Below are 22324 nucleotides of genomic sequence, written 5' to 3' on the forward strand. Positions count from 1 at the left end.
TTGCAGTAACATGTCATAGCAAGGCCTGTTGAAAAGCAGGTACTTGCACTCACACTCAGGCTCACCTCACATGCTCACACACACACACACACACACACACTGTCCATTTTTGTTCAACCCCAAGGCCCCAGCAGTTCCACATTTTGCAACAATGTTGCATTTTACACCAATGCTTTGAAATTATGTCAGCCCATGGTGTGGTTATTTGCCCTGTGGGTTGGGCACTGATAGAATAGACCCACTGCCCTGCCATGCATGTCATAAGAGGCGACTGAGGCAGGACCACCTCGCCTGGAGGATAAAGGGGTTTGTGTAGGGTTAACTACCCTGCCTGTAAAAAAGACCAGTTACAGAAGCATCGACAACAAAGAACCAAAACATTCACCTGGGCAAGGAAGGGTCTCCATCCGGAGACTTATGACGCAGTGCAGTGAAAGCCGAAAGGAAGCTGCAAGGCTGACTCCCCTTCTGACACCCAGGACAACAACGCGAGTAGCCACATGGAACATCAGGACGATGTATGAAGCAGGAAGAACCATCCAAGTAGCGAGAGAGATGAAAAACTACAAGATCGGAATGCTAGGATTGAGTGAGGCAAAGTGGCTACAGTCAGGACAGATGAGACTTTCATCTGGAGAGCAACTGCTGTATTCAGGACACACAGAGGATGGAGCCCCCCACACTGAGGGTGTGGCCCTGATGCTGGCACCGGAGGCACAGGGGGCACTCATCGGCTGGGAACCTGTCAACTGCCGCATCATCACAGCAAAGTTTACCACCAAGAAGAATGACATCAGGCTGAACATCATCCAGTGCTGTGCTCCCACCAATGATGCGGAAGAAGAGAAGAAAGATGACTTCTACCAACAACTACAGACAGTTATAGACAGAAGAGGAGCCAAAGACATAACCTTACTGATGGGAGATTTCAACACCAAGATCGGAAGGGACAACACTGGCTACAAGGACACCATGGGGACACACGGACTGGGACAGATGAATGAGAATGGTGAGCGCTTTGCAGACCTGTGCGCCCTGAACCAGCTGGTGATAGGAGGAAGTATCTTCCCACACAAGCGCAACCACAAGGCCACATGGAGATCCCTGAACCACGTCATGGAGAACCAGATCGACCACATCTGCATTAGCCGCAAGTTCAGGAGATCATGGCAGGATGTACAAGTGATGAGAGGAGCTGATGTGTCATCAGACCACCGCCTTCTTACGACGACAGTGAGACTTCGCCTCAAGAGATTCACCAACGCCAACAACACACGGACAAGGCACAATGTTGGACTGCTCAGAAGCAAAGACACACAAGCAGCATTCCAGACCAGCCTTTCCAACAGGTTCCAGCCACTACAAGAGCTGATAGCGGTGAGATGGACATCGAGACACAATGGGAACACAGCAAGAAGCTCTGGCATGACACATGTGAAGAGGTCCTTGGCAAGAAGAAAACTCAGCACAAGGAATGGATCTCTGCCAACACTATCCACAAGCCGGAAACAAGGAAAGAGAAGAAAACTTTGCTGAACACGAGCAGAACAAGAGCAACTAAGGCAAAGGCACAGGAAGAGTACACAGCAGTAGACAGAGATGTATCAAGAGGAGCATCAAGAAGGACAAGAGGGACTACATCGACGACCTGGCCAGTCAAGCAGAGGCAGCAGCCGGACAGGGGAACCTGAAGGACCTGTACCTGGTGACCAAGAAGTTGACAGGCAAGTTCCAGCAGACCGACTAGCCAGAGAACCGCCCCGCCCCTGATGCGCCACCAGACATTCCACCTGCAGAGACAGAACTGCCCATCAGCTGCAACAAACCGTCAAAGGTTGAGATCAAGAAGGCCATCATGACTCTTGAGAAATGGGAAGGCTGCAGGGCCGGACGAGATACCAGCAGAAGCCATCAAAGCAGACATGGAAATAGCTGTCAACATGCTGTACAGCCTCTTCAGCAAGATCTGGGAGAAGGAGGAGGTACCAGCCCAGTGGAAAGAAGGAATCATCATCAAGCTGCTGAAGAAAGGAGACCTCAGGGACTGCAGCAACTACCGAGGGATCATGCTCCTGTCAACGCCAGGCAAGGTTCTCAACAGTGTTCTACTGGAAAGGATGAAAGGGGCCGTCGACCCCAAGCTCCGAGACCAGCAGGCAGGCTTCCGGCGGAACATATCCTGTGCCGACCAGATCGCCAGCCTGCGCATCATCGTGGAGCAGTCACTGGAGTGGAACTCCCCCCTCTACATCAGCTTCATAGTTTATGAGAAGGCCTTCAACAGTGTGGACAGAGAGACGCTGTGGAAGCTGCTGAGGCACTACGGAGTCCCAGAGAAGATCATCTCCCTCATCCGGTGCACCTACCAGGACATGAGCTGCAGGATTGCCCACACAGGCCAGCTGTCCGAAAGTTTCGAGGTGAAGACCGGAGTTCGTCAAGGGTGCCTGCTGTCACCGTTCCTCTTCCTCCTGGTCATCGACTGGATCATGAAGACCACAACAGGCAGGAACAACAGTATACAGTGGACACTCTGGACACAGCTGGACGATCTCGACTTCGCTGACGACCTGGCGCTCCTGTCACACAACCACAGCCAGGTGCAGGACAAGACCACTCGCCTGGAGTCCACGTCAGCCAGGACAGGGCTCAAGATCAACAAGAAGAAGACCGAGCTGATGAAGATCAACACCACTGCCAACACTCCAGTCACAGTCGGTGGAGAGCCCATCAGGGAGGTGGAGTCTTTCGTCTACTTGGGAAGCGTGGTTGACCCACAGGGAGGCACGGACCGAGACGTCACAGCCAGAATCGGCAAGGCAAGAATAGCTTTCATCATGCTCAAGAACATCTGGGCATCTGGAGCAATCAGTATGAAAACCAAACTCCGCATCTTCAACTCCAATGTGAAGGTAATTCTTCTCTACGGATGCGAGACATGGCGGACAACACAGACGATGCAGCAGAAGATTCAGACATTCTTCAACACCTGTCTGAGGTGCATCTACAAGATCCGATGGCAGGAGAAGATCCGAAATGAAGATCTGTGGGAGCGAGCGGGACAGGAACCAGTGGCCAAGCAGATACTGCGGAGGAAGTGGGGCTGGATCGGACACACCCTCAGGAAGCCAGCGTCCAGCATCACACGCCAAGCCCTGACCTGGAACCCGCAGGGAAAGAGGAAGAGAAGCCGGCCTCGCAACAGCTGGAGGCGAGATACCGAGGCAGAGCTGAAGCAGCAAGGGACCAACTGGACTGGAATGGCCAGAACAGCCCAGAACAGAGTGCGATGGTGAGGGGTCGTCGATGGCCTATGCTCCACCAGGAGCGATGGGCAAAATGAAAATGAATGGTGTGGTTATACACTTCATGGCTGCATTTGTATGTTGTTTAGATCTGGGATCTGAAGTGGAAGTGCCACTGAAGATGCTTGAAATATTTTGTCTTGTTCACAGGCGCATGCCGCCTCCTGCGCAGGGGGGTCTCCCAGGGTCTCTCATTTGGTACATTCCTTGTAGTAGCACATTTCAGAATCACAGTTGTCTCTGCATTCTGTCTTCCATGACATAATTCCTTTGGCTCTATATCCTTAAAACTGTGTGTGTGTGTGTGTGTGCCAACGTGTGGATGGCACACGCTTGTCTGTGTGCGAATGTGTGTTGGTGTATTTGTGGCTGGCATGCTTGCTTGCACTCTTGTGTGTGTGTGTATTTGTATGTGTGTGGTGTGTGTTTGTATGTGGGTTTGTGTGTGTTTGTGGGAATGTGTTTGTGTGTGTGGTGTGTTTGTGGGTATGTGTGTGTGGTGTTTGTATGTGTATGTTTGTGGGAATGTATTTATGTGTGGGTGTATGGCTGACGCTCCTGCTTGCGCTCCTGCGCTCCTGTTTGTGTGTGTGTGTTTTATACTGTAATAGGAATGTGTCTTTGTGGTGTGTTTGTGCATGTGTTTGTGGGTATGTTTGTGTGTGTGTGTATGTGGTTGGCGTGCACTTGTCTGTGTGTGTATGTGTGTTTGTGTATTTTTGGCTGGTGCACTTGCTTGCACTCCTCTGTGTGTGTGTGGTATGATGTGTATGCGTGTGTTTGTGGGTATGTTTCTGTGTGTGTGTGTGTGTGGTTAGCGCGCGCTTGTCTGTGTGTGTATGTTTGTTGGTGTATTTATGGTTGGCGCGTATGTTTGTGTCTGTATTTGTGGGTATGTTTGTGTGTGTGTGTTGGGGGTGGGGGTGGGGGGGGGGCTTGTGTGTATCTCTTTGTGTGGGGGGTGGGTATGTGGGTGTGTAGTCAAGAGTTAAAGGAGTAGAAGGAGGGCATGGGGTGACAGGGCCATTGATGTTAACCCCTAGGCTGCCTATTTGACGAGATAACTTGTCAATGCAAGCATGTATGCTTCGCTGCCACAATGACCAGATAACTCGTCATTGAAATATTCTGACTTTTCCCTGCTTTGCGTTCAGTTCGTTGACAAAAATGCTGGTAGCTTTAGCTTGGGGAATCTTTCTGGATTCTATTCATAGCTAGAAACCGCATCTACGTCATGAGGCAGTCCTTTATTTGAATGTTTTGGTTGGGTTACTGTCCCAGTGTTTGCCTGGCTCCTCTCCTCGCTCGCTCAACAAAATGTCGGACTCAACAAAATGTCGGACTGACGCCAAGCTCAAGACATGCGATCGTAGCGAAATAAATCAACCAAGATTGCTTTCTTTTGCTGATGCTCAGAAAGAATTGAAGCGTAAACTTGAAGAAGACAGTGATGAACATGTATAGGACGATTTGATAGAAAATAAAGGGAGCCATCAAGAGAGTGGCCAAGATCCGACTATCAGTGAGTGATGCTGACTATCAGTGAGTGATGCCAGCTGTGCAAACCTTAGCAGACGACAGAAAGTGACTGAATTATTAGCAGCACAGTGTGAGCGATTTTCTTGGCACTCGGCCAACGCGATCTGATGAGAACTGGATAAAGTGACCCTGTGAGAGGGGTGAAGAGGAGGAGGAGGGAGGGTGGGGGGGGGGGGGAGACTGAGGGGGCGTGGCCTCTCATCCACATTATCACTTGGAGAAGTCACAATGCATTGTATATCTATCTCTTTTTAATTTTTTTTATTTTATTTTTTTTATTTATTGTGGTTGTTCTAGTATGATTTTGTGTATGCAGATATCCATTTGTCCAGAAAATATATTTTAGTGCAAAATACCTGACTATTGTTAGTAATGAACAAGTTGAAAATGTGACAAAAAACAAAACACTGATTTCAAAACAACAGCATATCATTAAAAATATATAAAATGGGAAAACGTGTTTTGTGTTCTTTATTCATTTACCTTTCAGAAAATGTATACTTTTATGGGTCTTTCTCCAATAACAGAGCACAGAATTTTTTGAAAATTTATACCCGTTTTTTGTGGAAAAAACCCTGGCAAATTGATTTCACTTAAATCCAGAAATGCAGAAAGCAGAAAAAGAGAACAGAAGCATAGTTACGCCCTAAAAACTTTTAACAGTTTAAAAAAAAAAAAAACAAAAAAAAACTTTTATAATGATGTAACTTCCCTGTGACATTTAGCTCTGCATGCTAAGTTTAAACAATTTGTGGTGTTGCTTTGATACATGTATACAAATGCATATTCCATCTGCATCATGGACAGCCTAAATATGAGTCAACTCGTATAGCAGGATGAGGTACAAAGCTTATTTGCTGTAACAGTGTAAGTGTACACATGTTTGGTAGCAATAATTTCTCTTGCTAGAATTGTTCCAGTAAGTAACTGTTTTTCGTTTACAATTTGGTCAAATTTCAATGTTAAAATGTCTTTTAAAAAAAACACACATTAAAAGTCTCAAAAGCAACCTTTGTTCAAACAAGATTCATCTGCATGAAAGTTCTGTGTTATCAGGGATTCTAATTGCTGCACCCCAAGAAAGTGAACCTAGTGGCTGGTGATAGTGACAAAGATGACATTGTACTTTGTAGAAACTGTCAGCCCAGATTTTGCTGTTGTTGAGAGCACAAGTCAGCAGCTTGAACCTGGTTGCGTCAGGGGTGTTTGATGCCAGTGTCATGCTAATAATTATTGCTGTTTTGCAAGATGTTGACTAAAAACCCACTGAAGCATTCAACTTATAACACAGCAAAACTTAAATATCCTTTTTTCATTAACTTTCAGTCTTTTTTTCTTTTTTTTTTTTCTTTTTCATTATCTCAGTCCAGTTCACTGCAAGATTCCATCATAATTTCATGAAGCACAGTAACTTGAGTAAGCCTTTGACATTTACCATATTAATGTGGAAAACCGGATAAAGAACACACTAATCATTCAGTTTTTGGAGTGCCAGTGAAGAATGAAGTAAAGTTCTAGTTACTTCCCATACCTAGCAGTTTAATGTATGATGAGCCAATTTAAGTAAAAAAATAAAAAATAATAAAAAAAAAAAAAAATTCTTCGCCCTCCTGCAAGGCAGGCTTAGGCAGAGAATGGCAATCAGTGGTGCTGGCCTTTTGGGCAGGCGCAGGGTTGAATGAGTTAAATATGCAAAATATGGTGGTGACTGGGCTCCATTCAGGTGGGAAGTGAAGGGGGTTGGGGTGTTTTTCTCCAACTAGTGGTTTTCTTAAACTGTTGTTGGCAGGCTCGGGTTAGCAGGCAAAAGAGGCTGAAGCAGGGCCATTCACAAATAGGATTTTTTTTTTTTTTTTTTTTTGTAAGGTTTAGGTGTTTATCGTACCTCTCAAGAAGACTTTACATTCTTGATTTGCAAGCCTGAAGTGGTAAATAAGTTAGTGTATCTTTCATTATCGAAGGGGAAAATGGACTGAAACAGCATTATGACTATGAAAATTAGACTGCCTGTGTTTGGAAGGATTTTTTGATGAAATGAAAGTAACAGTCTTTTCAGAGACATTAACCAGTGGCTGTGAATGAAATAAAGTATGCCCCACCATCTCGTACTACTTCAATTTCCTCTGATCTATTACTAGCTGTATGTTTCTCTTTTGTGTATGTGGTCATTCTGTTTCTGTCATTGTGTCTTGATGTGATCTCATCCTTTTCTGTCATGCATTTTTTCCAGGAAGACTTTGTACATTTTGAAGTAGAGGAAGGTCTTCTACTGGATTTGATAGTTGTGTCGTTGAAGAAAAAAGATGTTAAAAACTATTACAGGCATATCACTAATACTTAAAAAAAAAAAAAAAAAAAAAAATATATATATATATATATATATATATATAAATCTTCAGCCACATTTTGTAGTTAGATTAACAAAAAACAAACAAAAAAAATCGCCAGTCCAAAACAAATTGGTATTGTGAAATTTGAGCTGCTGTGAGTGTGATAAGGCCAGAACAAAATGTGATGTTTCTGAGAAAGATACTTAATGCAATCAATTTTATTGGAAGTTGTGGCATATGGAATGTCAGCTGCTTTGGGATAAATGGTATGACAAATGACATATTCATTGCTGTGCCATTAATAGGCCTGTTACCAGTCTGCTGATTTCAGATGGAATGTTTCACTGTACACCAATCAGGCGATTCAGACTGGTTTGTTTCCAGTGTTGCTTGAATGTATTATAAACTAGGTGCCTGTTTAGCTCAGTTTGTAGAGCATTGAGCTTACATTCAGATATTTCAGGTTGTGAGTTTGAACCACAGACATTTTGTATCAGAACATTTTGTATTAGATGGGTCTCATGCATGTCTTTCCTTATACTATAGTCTTTCAAATTCGGGAATGAAAAAAAAAAGCATAACAAAACCTTTTTTGGGCATTCTACTAGAACAAATTGGTGTCACCAATCTCTGTGGTGGAGTGGTTAGTGCCACGGAGTGGCGGCTTGGACTTGGAGGACACAGGTTTGTTTCCAAGTGGAGATGAAGTTTAATCGGCCTGCGGCCAGCACTAACCCAGAGTTGAATATGTGAAATCCGAATGAGAAGTATGTGAGTAATACGACTGTAAAAGGTGCAGATGGTGGGGCACAAATAGAGAAAAACAATCCTTTATGTCAGTATCGTTATAGACAATTATCTCACTTAAGCAGTTACTCTTCATGTCATGACACTGCACTCTTTCACAGTGTTATTGTTTCTGTCACTTCATTCCACATGCCACAGTTCTGGTAGTACTAAAAGTGAGCAGATTTGCCGTTAGCTTTTCGCACAGATCCGTTGTTCCAGGTTGGAAAGATTAACCCAGCATCACAGCTTACAGACATCCTTGGAGAGAGGCATCTGGACTGTTCTTTGACAGATGAAGCAAGATCCATTATAATGGCTCTTGACAAAAGAGCTCCGACCATTTACCATGTAAAGACTGCAACTGATGGCAGACATGGACAGTTCAGTCTACCAACGCAGGTAACTTCATCGTCGTCGTAGTGACATGAATAATGACAATTTATTGACAGTGAATGACGGAAGTTGTTATAACCGCAGTTTTTTTGGCTTGGCAGAGGGACCTGCCAACCACTACAATTTGTAGCAGCTACAGAAAATATCTGGGCAATGGAGCTGTGGTCACTTAATATTTCTGTGGAAGTTGGGGAGCTTTTTGATATAAATGTGTATTTTACTCATTCTGGAAGGACGATATCCAACGTTTTGACGTTTATTCACATATTAATTGATTACAGTTCCAGTGCATATTTGACCAAGGTTAAACATCACTGTTAGCCCCTCCACTTCCGTGCTTGGGGTGAGTCCTGTCAATGTCTTCAGTGTCGGCAGATTCATGGGGGGCTGTTGTTTGAGGGACGTGGTGGCGGTCTCCACTCTGGGGGGGACGCTCACTCAGTCTGGCTCCACGACTAAGCCATTATTGTCGTTAGTAGGGGGCTTAGTAGGTGGTGTCCTAAGTACGTTAAATCAGAACAGGCACCACTGAACTCCACCAAAGTGACTCAGCAGCAGTGCAGGGTCTCCTCTAGTGTGTGGCCTCCTAGCGACCTAACATCGATGGTTCCCTACACACTGCTGACACTGGAACTGTGATGGACGAACCCGGGTGTGGCCGTGTATGGAGGAATCTAAATGAGCGGCGTGGGATTAATGCCACTGAAACGGTGCAGATGAAAAAACAAAAAAAAACAACCATCACTGTTAGATCAATTTTAACAAAGCTACTTTATACTGCAGTGGAAATGGTGGTTTAGTTTGGGACTGATGAATGAGATCAAGCACTACACACTGTTGAAATTGACAACATGCTTTAGTGTGAATGTGTCAGAATCTGTTTGCTGTTCAGCTTCTTGATTTCTTTTTCCTTGCCGTGTGCTGTCATATTTTTTAAACTACCTTTCCTTCTGACTTTAAACTCTAAATATACACCCATGCACACACATATTATGTGAACAGACTGACATGTTCAAAAAGACTATCATCTCTTAAGTGCCACATAATCTGTCATTCTGTGATACAGATTACAAGCGAAATGGTAAAATTTGGCAAACAGTAGCAAGATATGAAACAAAATGACACTCAACAGTCATGGCAAAACAAGTACAATAAAAAAAATATCAACTTTCCACAATTTAAAACATACATGTGCATACACACACCTGCCCGCACCCATGCACTCTTTTGTATACACACATGCATAAAGTATCAAACAAGTATGGTGGTGAATTCAAGATGTAAAGCACACAAATTTCAAACAAGACATAGGAGCATCAATCAGTTACATACATAGAAACTTCAGTCAAAGTCATAAATACATCAGTGAAATTAGCTTCTTTATTTTGTAGTAAGATGAAGCATCTTAACTCGGATTCAAATTAAATCTCTCTCTCTCTCTCTCTCTCTCTCTCTCTCTCTCTCTCTCTCTTGTTTATGGCGAAACAAATAGACATCCGATATATATATATATATAAATTCAGCTATACAGTGTAGACATCATTGGCTTAAGTTGTTATAATCAGATTATAGAATCTTACAGAGCTTACAAAATGTTGTATGAGTTAGATATTAGGGGAAAGATAAATTGGGTAACAGATGTACATATTTGTTTCTTTAGATATGGTTTTGGTGATCTACGGTTGAATCAAGGTGTTGGTAGTATGAATCAATTTGTAAGACTTTTCCGGCAATGCTTGATTGATTGTAGATGGCAGGACTGGAATTACCATATTCTAAATTGTGAAAGATTTAGTTTTATAGAACTTTTGGACATACACATGATGTTAAACAGTACTTGGTATGTAACATGGACATGTATTTGAAGTATGTAACAAGATTTAGGTAGGCATGTCAGATTTAGCTTCACATTACTACAGATACAGAGACTTTACTGACAATGATTTAATTTATCCACTGTGTAAAGAAGACGAGGTGCTTTTTTTTTTTCCATTGTCCAGTTCTTTGTAGAAATAGAGAAAAATGTATACCACCTAAGTACTATCGACAGCCATGTCTATTCAAACTGAGTTTATTATTGTCATCCAGGAGACATGCTGATATATGGAAGCTGGCACTGTTTTTACACCAGGCGTTTAAATTTTGGGATATCATAACATCTTAAGATGCTGTACTTCATTGCAGTGTTTGTAATATGTGTACTTATATATGGTTGGTTAGATATTTTCATTTTGTTTGATATTATTCATGTTGTTCACTTACCCGTTCATAAGGGGCCTAGGCCTATTAATGAATAAATAACCTGAATATCTCTCTCCCAACCACCCACACTCCCTCTCTCTTCCTCCAATTCACACACACATGCAGGCACACACACACACACACACACACCCATGGATCCACACACAAACACCCCTCCCACACAAGCACACTCACAAAAATTTGGATTTGGCCTGCCTGTTCAGTACACATTACGTCATAAGGGGGTAAAATTATTAGTTCAGTAATTGAACTGACACAGTAATAAAACTGCTATGAGTTCTAAGAGTTAAATTTGAGTCCTGTACCATCTTCCAGGTGGAAGATTCCATGGCTGCTGTCATTTGAGATCACTTTTGCTTTCTGTATAAATCACTCAGTCACTGTTCGAAGAGAACAGCCAAGACTGCGGTAGTGTAAAGCAACTGAAAAATGTTCATGGGCTAAAAATGGGCAGCTGTTTTCACAGCATGATTTTTCCTTGGGGGGGGGGGGGGGGGGGGGGTAATGAAGTCTTGGTCTGGTTTGATTCATCGAAGACAGTAATTGGATAACATAAAAAAAAATAATAATAAAAATCTCCAGAAAACTTTAACAGTAAGTAGTGAGTAACAATGCCAATTTTAATGGAATGATGAGTCAAGAGTTCCCCAAGGTAACATCTCATAAATAAAATCCAGAGGGTGGGTACCGTGTTGGGTCTGATAAAATATTTATTTGTGTATGAGTATCAGTAGCTCAAGGAGGCGTCACTGCATTCAGTCAAAGCCATATACGCTACACCACATCAGCCAAGCAGATGCCTGACCAGCAGCATAACCCAACGCACTTAGTCAGGCCTTGAGAAAAAAATAAACAAACAAATGTGTATGAACTATGATGATGACATGATGGTACTCAGCAGCATGACAATTTTCACTATTTCATCTGATTTAACATTGTTGAGCAAGAATTGTATCTGTGTAAGGAATACTCAGTGTTCTTATGAAGAATGGCATCCCATTCATAATATAATAATAGGCGCTATTTTAAAATTTATATTATTATTTTAATTAGGAGTGCTGTGTGATTGAAGATGGGTTGACATGTTGTGACACCATGCTTGTTCTGCAACAACTTCATAATCTGTTTCCAGGATCTTGACACATCTAATTATTTATTTCTGCTTACAACATACTAGCAGACATGCATGTAGGAAGCATCTTGTGTGTTGGGGTCGTAAAAGAGTGTGATGAGTGTGTGACGCATGCATGTGTGTGTCCTGCAGGTCATTCTATCCATTCTTAGTGACTCTGGTGGTAATCTCTAAACTGGTGAGTTCTTTCACTTTTATGTTGAGTGTGTGTGTATACAATGGTTTGTTGTTTTTATATCAATTTGAGGTGAAAGAATGTTGAAAGGACATGAAGACGTCAATGTTTTTGTAGAGTTGGAATGAACATTATGGCAGTGTTTGGAAGGTTACAACATGTGGACATGGCTTGTTTGGGTAAAGTCACATTGAGCTTAGCCACTTGCCAGTGTGAGAGATGGTGTTTCTAAAAGGGTTTGGTAATTGCATAGTTCTGGTTTTCCGCTTCATTTTTCCTGTATTTTACTCACTCCCTCTTTTGTGATTAAAGTATTAAGATGAATGCACCGTGATACACTACTGCTATCATGGGGCTTGAAATGACTGCCAGTGCATGTGTTGATTCTGTACCACTTAATCATGTGTTCCTGTGCTTTCTCTTGTGTCCTCTAATTGTGAACTTTCCCCTCCTCACTCTTACTCTGTTTCTTTCTCTCTGTCTCTCTCTTTCTCAGATGACTGACTGGCGAGCGTGATGGTTTGACTTTGAGCGTTGAGGATCCGGGAGCTCCATGGTTCAAATCTCAGCAGTACCTGGTGGGTTGAGGGTGGTGATTTTTCCAGAATCTATTTAGCTTGACAGTTGTGCAGACCCTCTTATGCCTTAGTTCCGTGCGTGTGTATTTTCGTGGGTTGATTCTGTTATGCATTTTTCTCTGGCAGATTCTAATGGGTTGTGAAAAGATGAACATGTTCAGTATGGACTCATTTTGAAAAATAGAGTACAGCTGTCTAAGAAGGAATGAGTACAGCAGTTGCAGCCCAGGAACATGTATGACTGACCATGCTGGTTGATGAGTTATTAGTGTTTTGTCATTTTGTGATTGTAACTGTCGAGAAACATGCCTTCCATTCCGGAATAGCCGTTTGTTACAGAAGAAGGAAAAAATTGATTACCGTTTCGGATGTTGCTGCCGCAAATCACATGCTTGGGGGTTTTGGAGGGGGGTTGGGGTACCTACATATCCGTTGCGTCTGCACAATGAGCACTTAAACAACTTAAATGCATGTAAATAGTGTCAGTGAAGGTAAGTATGTTGGTTGTTGGTTTTTGTTGTTTTGTTGTTTGTTTTTTTTCAATTTAAAGAAAAGGTTTCTTATTATTGCAGTGGTTTTGTTTGTATTGAATATTGCAAACATACACCTACTTCATTACTTGTATTAAAATCTATTTCCTTTTTTAATGTTTGGTTTGTTTCCTTTCCATCACTCCATCCCTCTTCCACTGTCTCTGTCAATCGACCATCTCTCTCTTTCTGAATCAGCTCTTTCCCTCCAACTGTCTTTGTCTTCTCTTCATCCAGACCCCTGGTGTGACTATGAGTTGTAAACTTTCAAAGTATCACTCCATCAGGGAATTGATTTTGTACCACCTACTTGTGTGTGCTTTCTCATGCCTCTAATTGTGAACTTCCCCTCGTCCGAGTCTCTCAGTCTTTGTGTGTGTCTGTCTCTCTGGTTGTCTGTGTCTCTCTCTCTCTCTTGTTTATGGAATGAAATATTATCCTGTCTCGATGTAAACACTGTCAAAAGCATCCCTGTCTTACCCTCTTACCCCCCGGATGCTCAGCACTAATCACCCCTGAAATCCCATGCCAAGGTGAATAAATCTTGCGATTTTCCATAGTTGGTAATTATAAACATTGATTAAAAATATAATTACCTTCTTTTGTTGCACATGCTTATTTTTCCTGCAATCTACACATAAAGTTGCAAAAGATTTTTTTGTTTCCAGGCTCATGTTGCTTTGTTTTTATACACACAAAAAATAAATGTGTCCAAGCTGATGGTCAACTTGGAAAAAAATTCTTTTAATTACAGTATGATTTTCTTTGAAATAAGTTTATCTGGTCTGCAGTGATTTCTAACACATCTTATTTTTATTCTTTTTCTTACTCAACTTGAATCCCAACAATGAACATGCTGATTTTTATGTTCTTTTCATTTTGAGGGATGGTGTGTTTTCCTGTGATGGTCGGGAGAAAAACAACAGCAAACAAACAAAAACAAACAACAAACCTACCTCGCATGTAATTTCTCCATAATGAAAAGAAAAATATAATCTATTTAACTAGCAAAATCAGGAAGATCGTGCAGAATGCCAATAAGTATCAATGCAATTAACGACTGACAGTATCGATTCCGATGGTCTGGCGATCGATTTATGATTTCGGAAGTATGGTGATTGATTCACGATTTCGGAGGTCTGGTGATCTATTCACACTCAAGTACCAACTACACTATCGGTAAAACTTAGTTGATGTCTAGGTCACTCAGTACGGTCGACTTTTACAAAATTCTCACACAGAAATCATCTTCAGAATAGTAGTTCGGATTATGTCATTATAATCGACAGACATCAAACTCATCTTGAAACTTTGAAACTTCAAAACTTTGGCAAAACTTAGCCAAATCAGTAGTATATTCCATTGAACTAGCATAATCAGGATGATCATGCAGAACGCCAATAAATATCAATGAAATCAAGACTAACTCACTGACAGTATCGATTTTGGAGGTCCGGCGTTCGATTCATGATTTTGGAGGTCCGGCAATCGATTCACATTCACGTGACCTACTTCCCTCTCATTGTTGGCAAAATTCAGTCAGTCGATACCTTGGTCACTCAGTTCAATCGATTTTTACAAGATTCTCATGCAAAAATCATTAAAACAGTTCAAAGTCATCTTCAGAATCGGCGCTCAGATTATGCTAAAGCTCTCTGCAATCATCAAACTCGTCTTGCAACTTTAAAAATTCACAACTTTGTCAAAATTCAAGCAAATCAGACTCAGAAAAGTGCAAAATGCATTGGAGGAAGTGCCAGAAATGAGGCTGTGAATTTCGTGAGAGTCTCTTTTATGTAAACAACAATGGCTGCGTCCATAGTAAGCATGTGTTTAGGCGGCGGTACCGGGTAGGTTTGGGTGTTACACTGCAAGCCGATACTGGGCGGGTTAGGTGTATAATGGTTTTAAAAACATATATATTGTGCACATTTATTGAAAAACATGTGGTTATGCAACACTTACCCATTATTAACAGCAGACATGTATTGATAATCAGTATGTTGACGCCTCTCCTTTCCTGTCGGTCAGTGTCTGCCTCCTCTGACTGTCAATCTCTCACTATACCAGTCTATTCAGTCAGCCTCCCTCACTTTCTTTACTCTTTCCCTTGTCTCTTCCTCTTTCTGCTGTCCACCACACCTCGTCTCTATTGCCTCTGTTGTTATTTATAGTGTTATTATATTGTACATAACAATCTGTAGCTATGTTTGTACGTGCTTAAGTAATTTTGATGTTGCTGTTGTGTATTTGATTCTCTTTTTTTTTCTCTCTCTCTCTCTCTTCATCATTAATTTTCTTGCCCAGAGGGCCGGATATAAACAAACACATTGTGCTTGCTCATTAAATCTCTTAATGAAAGAAAATTTTCATATTCTCTCTCTCTCTCTCGCTCGCTCGCTCGCTCTCAGATTGACTGGAAAGGTGATGGTTTAAGTTTGAGCATTGGACCCAAGGATCCAGGAGCTCCATGTTCATGCACAGATCAAAGTGAAAACCAAGGTCATGTTCATGATCTAAAAACGAGATGATCCAGTTTGAAAATCTCGTTCAACATAAGGAAGAGACTAACTTAAGTATTTCTGGATGTGTTCACATGTAATTAAAAATAGGTGGAGGAAAAACAGTATATTTTCTGTTTTATTAAGCCTGCTGATGCTATAAACTCCCCAGGGTTGAGTTGGTAAAGCTGAGATCCTTCTGCAAACGTTATGACAGGGTGTGTGTCATTGAGATTTTTTGGAAGAATTGTATACATTATGAAGAGAACTGATCCCAGTGTAGACCCTGATGTATGCCAAAATCCAAAGGTGTTTTAGATGATTGGTTTAAGATTTGTTTCCATCTACAAGAATAGTTTTTCTTTTGGAAAGATAGAGCAAAACCATTCAAGAGCAGTTCTCCTAATTCCAGAATTGTATTCCAGACACAAAAGACTGTGATCAATTTTATCAAAGGCAGTTGAAAGGTCCAAGGAGAGAAGAACTAGAAATTTTGTCTTGATCAAGAAAAAAATATTTAAGATGCAGAAAACTGTTTGCACAGTGGCCTCGTCAATTTTACAAGTATGGAAATGTGTCTGTGCACTTGTTGGTTTAACCCTTTGACTCCTGGGACAATTTCAGTATTAGTGATTTTTGTTGAAAAATCACCAGCCTTGGCAACATCAAATAATGTTTGAAAATGCATAAAAATATAGATTATATTGAAGGAAAATGAATATCATTCATCATACGGTCAATGTTGACAAGATGATGTAACTCACAAACCTGAGAAGGTACCAATATTTTTGGAATGAAGTAATGAAATATTTTGAGAATTCAGTGTCAGCTGGATGATTTAACTCACAAACATGGAAAGAAATCCCAGATTTTTAGGATGAAAAAAATATTTTGAAAAGAAAAAAAGAATGAAAATTGAAGTCTGTATTTAACGAGTGGAAACGATACCTAAGTATTTACAAATGTCTAGGACATGAAAACCAAGTGCAGTGAATGAGTTATAATGTTCTCCTTCACTATGATTATCAGTAATGTATGCACAAAAACTCAACCCTCTACACCAGTTCACCCACCATTGCACCCACCAATACTGTCAGATTATGCACACGCACATACAGTGTATATTATACTTGAACTTAAGCTATTTTTTATCATTTGGCTTGAAGCCTTCATTTGGATTTCATATGATTATGAAGTACATGAAATCCAAAAATGAAGGTTTCAGAGTAAAATACTGTGGTTTTTTCTATGCACATGTTAACACAACCACTCCCCATACTGTTGATCTACAGTACTGGAGTGTAATCCTGATCACTAATATCAGCATAATCAGAATCAACATTATTCAACTACACATACTTAACCGTGACCCACTAGTGCAGACTCGGGCAGGGGTCTGACTAGAACAGTACTGGTGGGGAAACACATGTATGCACGCACGCACGCACGCATGCACACTCGTTATTTGATATGCCTCTCGGGTCACAACATGATTGTTAGCAGGATGTGGTGGAAAAGGAAATCTGTGACTGGACGCAGAATTGAAACAAGATAGAACAAATACCAACTGTTTCAAGGGGAGAGGGTGGGTGGGAATGAAAGAAAAGAGTGGGTTCTCACTTTGTGGGTGTGACTGTGTTAATGTTGGTGAGAAGGTAAAAAGATGGGAAAATAACAAAATCCAGAAGCTGATTAATATTGCAACACATTTTGGTTTCACAATAACAATGCACACAAACGCACAGCTTGAAGCGGGGGAGGGGAGTGGAAGGGGGATGAGGAGGGGGGGGGGGGGGGGGGTGTTAGTGGGAATGTGAGAGGAGAGCAGGTTCTCACTTCTTGGATGTGTGGGTTCTCCGTGGGTGTGTGGATGCTGGTGAGAAGGTTAAAAGATGGGAAAACAACAAAGTCCTGAGCCGGATTAATATTGCAACAAGTATTAGTTCCACAGTGACCAAAAGCTGATTAATATTGCAACAAGTGTTGGTTCCACAGTGACCATGCACTCACAAATGCATGCTACTGACACAGTCCATTCATATACATGTACACAATATACTTTCCTATCTTAGGTCAACAAATGTGATGACCTGCATGTGTCTGAACCCCCTTCATGTGTATACCCTGTATGCACAAGGTCATACATGCATGTTAAAGAACCTCAAAGAAAATTGTGATGCACGTTTCAGATTCTGTATTTCAGGTCAGGGTCGGTTGAATACAGAAATATGAACAAATCCAGCCCACACAGTATTACAAAACTATAAAGCAATGACAAATAGAGACCAAAACGTGTATGTTCATACGCACTTACACTGCCTTCTCTCCTGTTCTACTTCCAGCTATCAAGACCGGATCTGTGGCCATAACATTAAATAAAAAAAAAATTTTAAATTGAGAGATGATTTATATTGCAACAGTTATTGAACAATTTTTGGGTTAGGGTTTTTAATGCACTTTAGCTAATGTATATAATATTGATTTAGATTGTCCTCCCCTTTTTTTTTTTTTTTTTTTTTTTACCCCAGTGCTGCTCATCCTGATCCCACACCCACACCCACACCCCGTGAAGAGCCACAGCCAGACTTGCCATAAGGCCACACACCAGATGGGATCCTGAACTGCTGCTCAGTCCAATCCCTTTAGTGATGTCTAGTAGCTCCTGTTGTGATTTTTCGTCATGGACCCACAAAGCTACCTGCTGACTATAGTGATTGCTGAGCCAGAGTAAGCACCTCCGCAGGAGTGAAGGCTGCTGTCACATCCCGAAGGACCCTCTGGCACCAGGCTTGACTGGAATTCTCACAATATTGGAAGTGGAGGGGAAATCAAAATAGAACAGGTCGTGAAAGACCCAAGTTTGGGACAAATTTTCAGTCTATTTAGTGATGTACAAAGATGTCTCATGAGCATAATGACGACGTTGTGGAGATCCATTTTGGTTTGTGACATGGCTGTGCTTCGTGTTTCCTATCATATGATCCCATCAAGGCCCAAGAGATTAATACATCTGCAATGTTGGTCAGGAAATTTCAGAAGCACTGAATGATGCATCTTATGTAGAAGATGGCTCTCATCTGTTTGGTCTCAGTCTTCCTATTCTGGCCCATAGCAGACAGACATAGCTCAACGTAGGAAGTTGCTATGGGCTAAAAGTCTGTGTATGACCCTGCTTGCTTTCAGTTTCAGTTGTCAGTCTGTGATGTTAACCACATTACCACGGCGTTTGATAATGAGGTCAACCATTGCTTTTTTGATAACCTGAGCGAACTGTTAATAAAGTTAACAGCCAATTTTCATTGCCTCCTCTCCCAAAGCCCCTTTTCCAGAGAAAGTTTATTTTAAGAAATCAGAATATTTCTGCTTAACGAAAAATCTTATGATTCTATTTTGTTGTGTTTCAGGTGTTGACCTTTTGATCCTCATCTCGCTCATCATCTGCTCCATGAAGTCATTAGAAAACCTGTGTCTGCGCAGTTGGAGTGACAGCAAGAATCTTCATGTCACCAATTTCAGTGTCAAAAAGATCCCTGAAGAGCAGCATTGCAGTGAAGAAGACAACTTGTATGAACCTTCACGGCGAACAGAGCCGTGTCGGCTGTCACAGGAGTGCAAGCATTGCTGATACCTTCACTAACATGTTGACCATACATAGTGACATTGATAGCAGCAAAATGGATCTACGCTGTGATAATGATAGCAGCAAGATGGACGTGCACAGTGATAATGATGGCAGCAAGATGCACTTGCACAGTGATAATGATGGCAGCAAGAAGGACTTGCAAAAAGACAGCATTAAGGTGTCCTGTAGCAGTTGTGACAGCGGCCTGGACTCGCACAGTGCTAGTGACACCAGTAAAATGGACCTGCACAGTAATAATGGTAGCAGCAAGGCAGACTCTCACAGCGATTATGAAAGGAGCAAGGTGGACCCCCACAGTGATAGTGACGGGAGCACAACAGATATGCTCGGCAGCAAAATAAACGTGCACATGGACAGTGACTTTGAGCAAAGCGAAACCAACAGCAGGCAGGCTGATGAGGTTGACTCTGTCATGGAGACGTCCCGGCAGCAGTTTGATACAGACAGAACTTTGCAGTCTCCCCAGTCTGAGGCGCACTTGTTGTCCTTGGTGGACACTCTGTTTGAGCCATCCTTTATTGCAGAACTTCAGCACCAAGTGGAGCAAGCCAGCGGTGAGACTGATGATGTTGTTTCCTTCATGCCAGCCGACCAGTTGTCACCATCCTTGCACTTGCCACAGGTAGGTTGTTGGTGTCATGTGATATTGGTCAGCTAGTTTTGTACCATGTGTGCAAACAGAATGAGTCATCTTGATTATGAAAATGAATTATACTTTACTCTTCAAATGATCTAATATCTTTTTCTTAACCCAGGCTGTAACACTGGCTGTTTCTCACAAGCCATAAAGCTGCTTCATAATCATAGTGACTTCACTTGAAACTGTTGCGTTCAGATTAGCTATGTTGAGTGTGTGATTTGTTGGGCTATTTCAGTGATTGATTTGTGTCATTACCAGGTCTTTGTTTTGAACAGTGCGCTATTTTTTTCCAGCACTATTTCAGGTGCTTGTTCATGATTGAATTACAGTGAAAGTGTCACTGGTGTTGAGTTTGTCATGGTCCAAGCACTACAGGAACAAGGAAGGGTGGAGTGATGGATGAATAAAGCAGCAAACTGTGTGTGTTTATGTGTGTTTGCAGGTAGTAGTGATGGTTGAATAATGCAATGAACTGTGTGTGTTTATGTGTGTGTGCAGATGGATGAGGGTCTGCTGAGCTTTGTGGATTTCACAGCAAGCAAGGAGGACATTGAGGACGACTTGTTGATGCCCCACATTGAGGACCAGAACTCCAGGGACCTGCCCTCCCCCTCCCTCCTGGTCCACATGATGGACAGCACCATCACCCCCTCCCTCCACACATCTGCCACACATTACATCCCCTCCTGCTCGCCTGCCCTTGTCCCTCATTACAGCGGTGGTGCTGGTGACTTCTACGACCCCATGCATCACAGCCTGGTGGACAACGCTAGCAGCAGTGGTCTGTCAGGTGAGCAGAGCACAAGATCTGGGACCCAACTGTGTTGAAGACAGGTCTTTGTTTACGTCAGTGAAATAAGAAATGATTTTTCTCTACTTCTTCCCTCTCTCTTTCACCCTCCCTCTCTGTCTCTGAATAATGACAGACCACTGAACTGTGATGGTGGGACTTGTAGAAATTTTTTTATATATATATATATATTTTTTTTTTTTACCCATTCTAATATTTCAGTTTGGTGTTTGTGTATAGTTTGAGAACGTTGTGGGTGTGGTTTTTTTGCTTTTTGTTTGTGCTGATTTTTTAATCCATTATAGTATTTCAGTTTAATGTTTGTGTGTAGTTTGTGAGCAGGTGTTTAGAAGAGGAGTTGTTTTAACATCTGTTCTGCAGTTCAGAGTTGGTGTTTCAGTTGTGGCCCCTGCAGTGGAGAAGCAGGTGGGGTCCCCGGACAGCCTGGGGGTGGAACCCAAGGGGATCCAGGTGGGGGACGCCCACCAGGCTGTTATACCTGACCTGATGAGTCCTGAGGACTATGACAACGACCCACACCCCAACACCGGCACCACCATCTGGTCCCCTGCCATGGCTGAGGGAAAGGATGGTAAGTCCTGCTGTTCACTTTTTTTTTCTCTTTCTCCTCCGACATCCACACCGTACTTTCCTCTGGTGCGAAAAAGGGGCATAATCAGCCTGTTGAATGCAGTTGTTATACTGTAAAAATTTTAGTTTCTTTGTGCCCCTGCTTTCCCCCACATCTTCACTTTATCATTTGCACCCCAGTTTTGGTGTCATATACTATACCATGTCAAACTGATGCAAACTAGGCCTATTGGTTTGCTCTGCTTGGCCAAATTTCGCGCGGCTAACAGCACATATGGGAGAGAAAAAAATTCCCCAGTATGTTTTGGCCTGAATTGACTGTTATAAGAGCAACTTGGTGGAACACTTTAACATTCACTGCATGTCATATGACTTTATTACAAAGCCAGTGATCCTGTTGCGTGTTTCAGTGCATGCCTATCTGCGAGAAGCGAGCACCATCAAGCGGCAGGGCCGGGACAAAATGGGGCTGGCGGGGTCGGTGCGGAGGGCAGAGGACGAGGAAGCGCTGGAGGTGCTTCACCAGCAGGGCTACAACCGGGACAGGGCTCTGGGCTGCCTAAGGCAGCGCAGCCTGTGGAGCCACAGCCCCATGGACCTGTGGTCGGAGGAGGAGTGCCAGAGGTTTGTGGCCGGCTTCATGCTGCACAAGAAGAACTTCTATCTCGTCCAGCAGGTGGTGATGACGCGCACGCTGATGGAGGTGGTGCACTTCTACTACCTGTGGAAACATGACCGCCGCTTCGGGTCCTATGAGGACAAGAAGAAACTGGCCAATTCTGTGTACCTCTCTGCTGCCACGCGGTGAGTTTGATTTGCCGTGTGTCCTGTCTCCAATCTTTTCACTCTTTGTGTCTGTGATACTAAACTGTTAAGTTCCATGCTAAGGAAGGCAATATGACTTGAAAGCTGCTACACTTGCCATGTCCCTTCCACTAGAGTAATGGTCTTGACTGATCATTTGGTACTGTGCGCATCATGCATTTATTGCACATAAAAGAACCCACAGCAACAAAAAGGGTTGTTTCTGGCGAAATTCTGTAGAAAAATTTACTTAGATAGGGAAACAAATACACCTGCAGGAGGAAGAAGAAAAATAAAGGGATGGCACTCCCACTGTGTATTG

At 42.3% G+C, this 22324-nt stretch overlaps 1 protein-coding gene across 3 annotated transcripts in view; it reads left to right on the plus strand.

Annotated features, from left to right (window-relative positions):
* LOC143294872 (uncharacterized) overlaps positions 1-22324 on the plus strand; it is a 28499-nt gene that overhangs the window by 2901 nt on the left and 3274 nt on the right. The window contains exons 1-7 of one of the 3 annotated variants that reach the window (XM_076606388.1): positions 7293-8362; positions 11883-11928; positions 12422-12503; positions 18939-19799; positions 20316-20607; positions 21008-21199; positions 21609-22002. In XM_076606388.1, coding sequence (XP_076462503.1) covers positions 19035-19799; positions 20316-20607; positions 21008-21199; positions 21609-22002 — 1643 coding nt within the window. In that variant the 5' untranslated portion in view covers positions 7293-8362; positions 11883-11928; positions 12422-12503; positions 18939-19034. Of the gene's footprint in view, positions 1-7292; positions 8363-11882; positions 11929-12421; positions 12504-18938; positions 19800-20315; positions 20608-21007; positions 21200-21608; positions 22003-22324 lie in introns of those variants that run through there. The other 2 variants (XM_076606390.1, XM_076606391.1) reach the window with 2 other exon arrangements.

Source organism: Babylonia areolata, chromosome 20 (assembly GCF_041734735.1).
Source record: "Babylonia areolata isolate BAREFJ2019XMU chromosome 20, ASM4173473v1, whole genome shotgun sequence".
Classification (NCBI taxonomy): domain Eukaryota; kingdom Metazoa; phylum Mollusca; class Gastropoda; order Neogastropoda; family Buccinidae; genus Babylonia; species Babylonia areolata.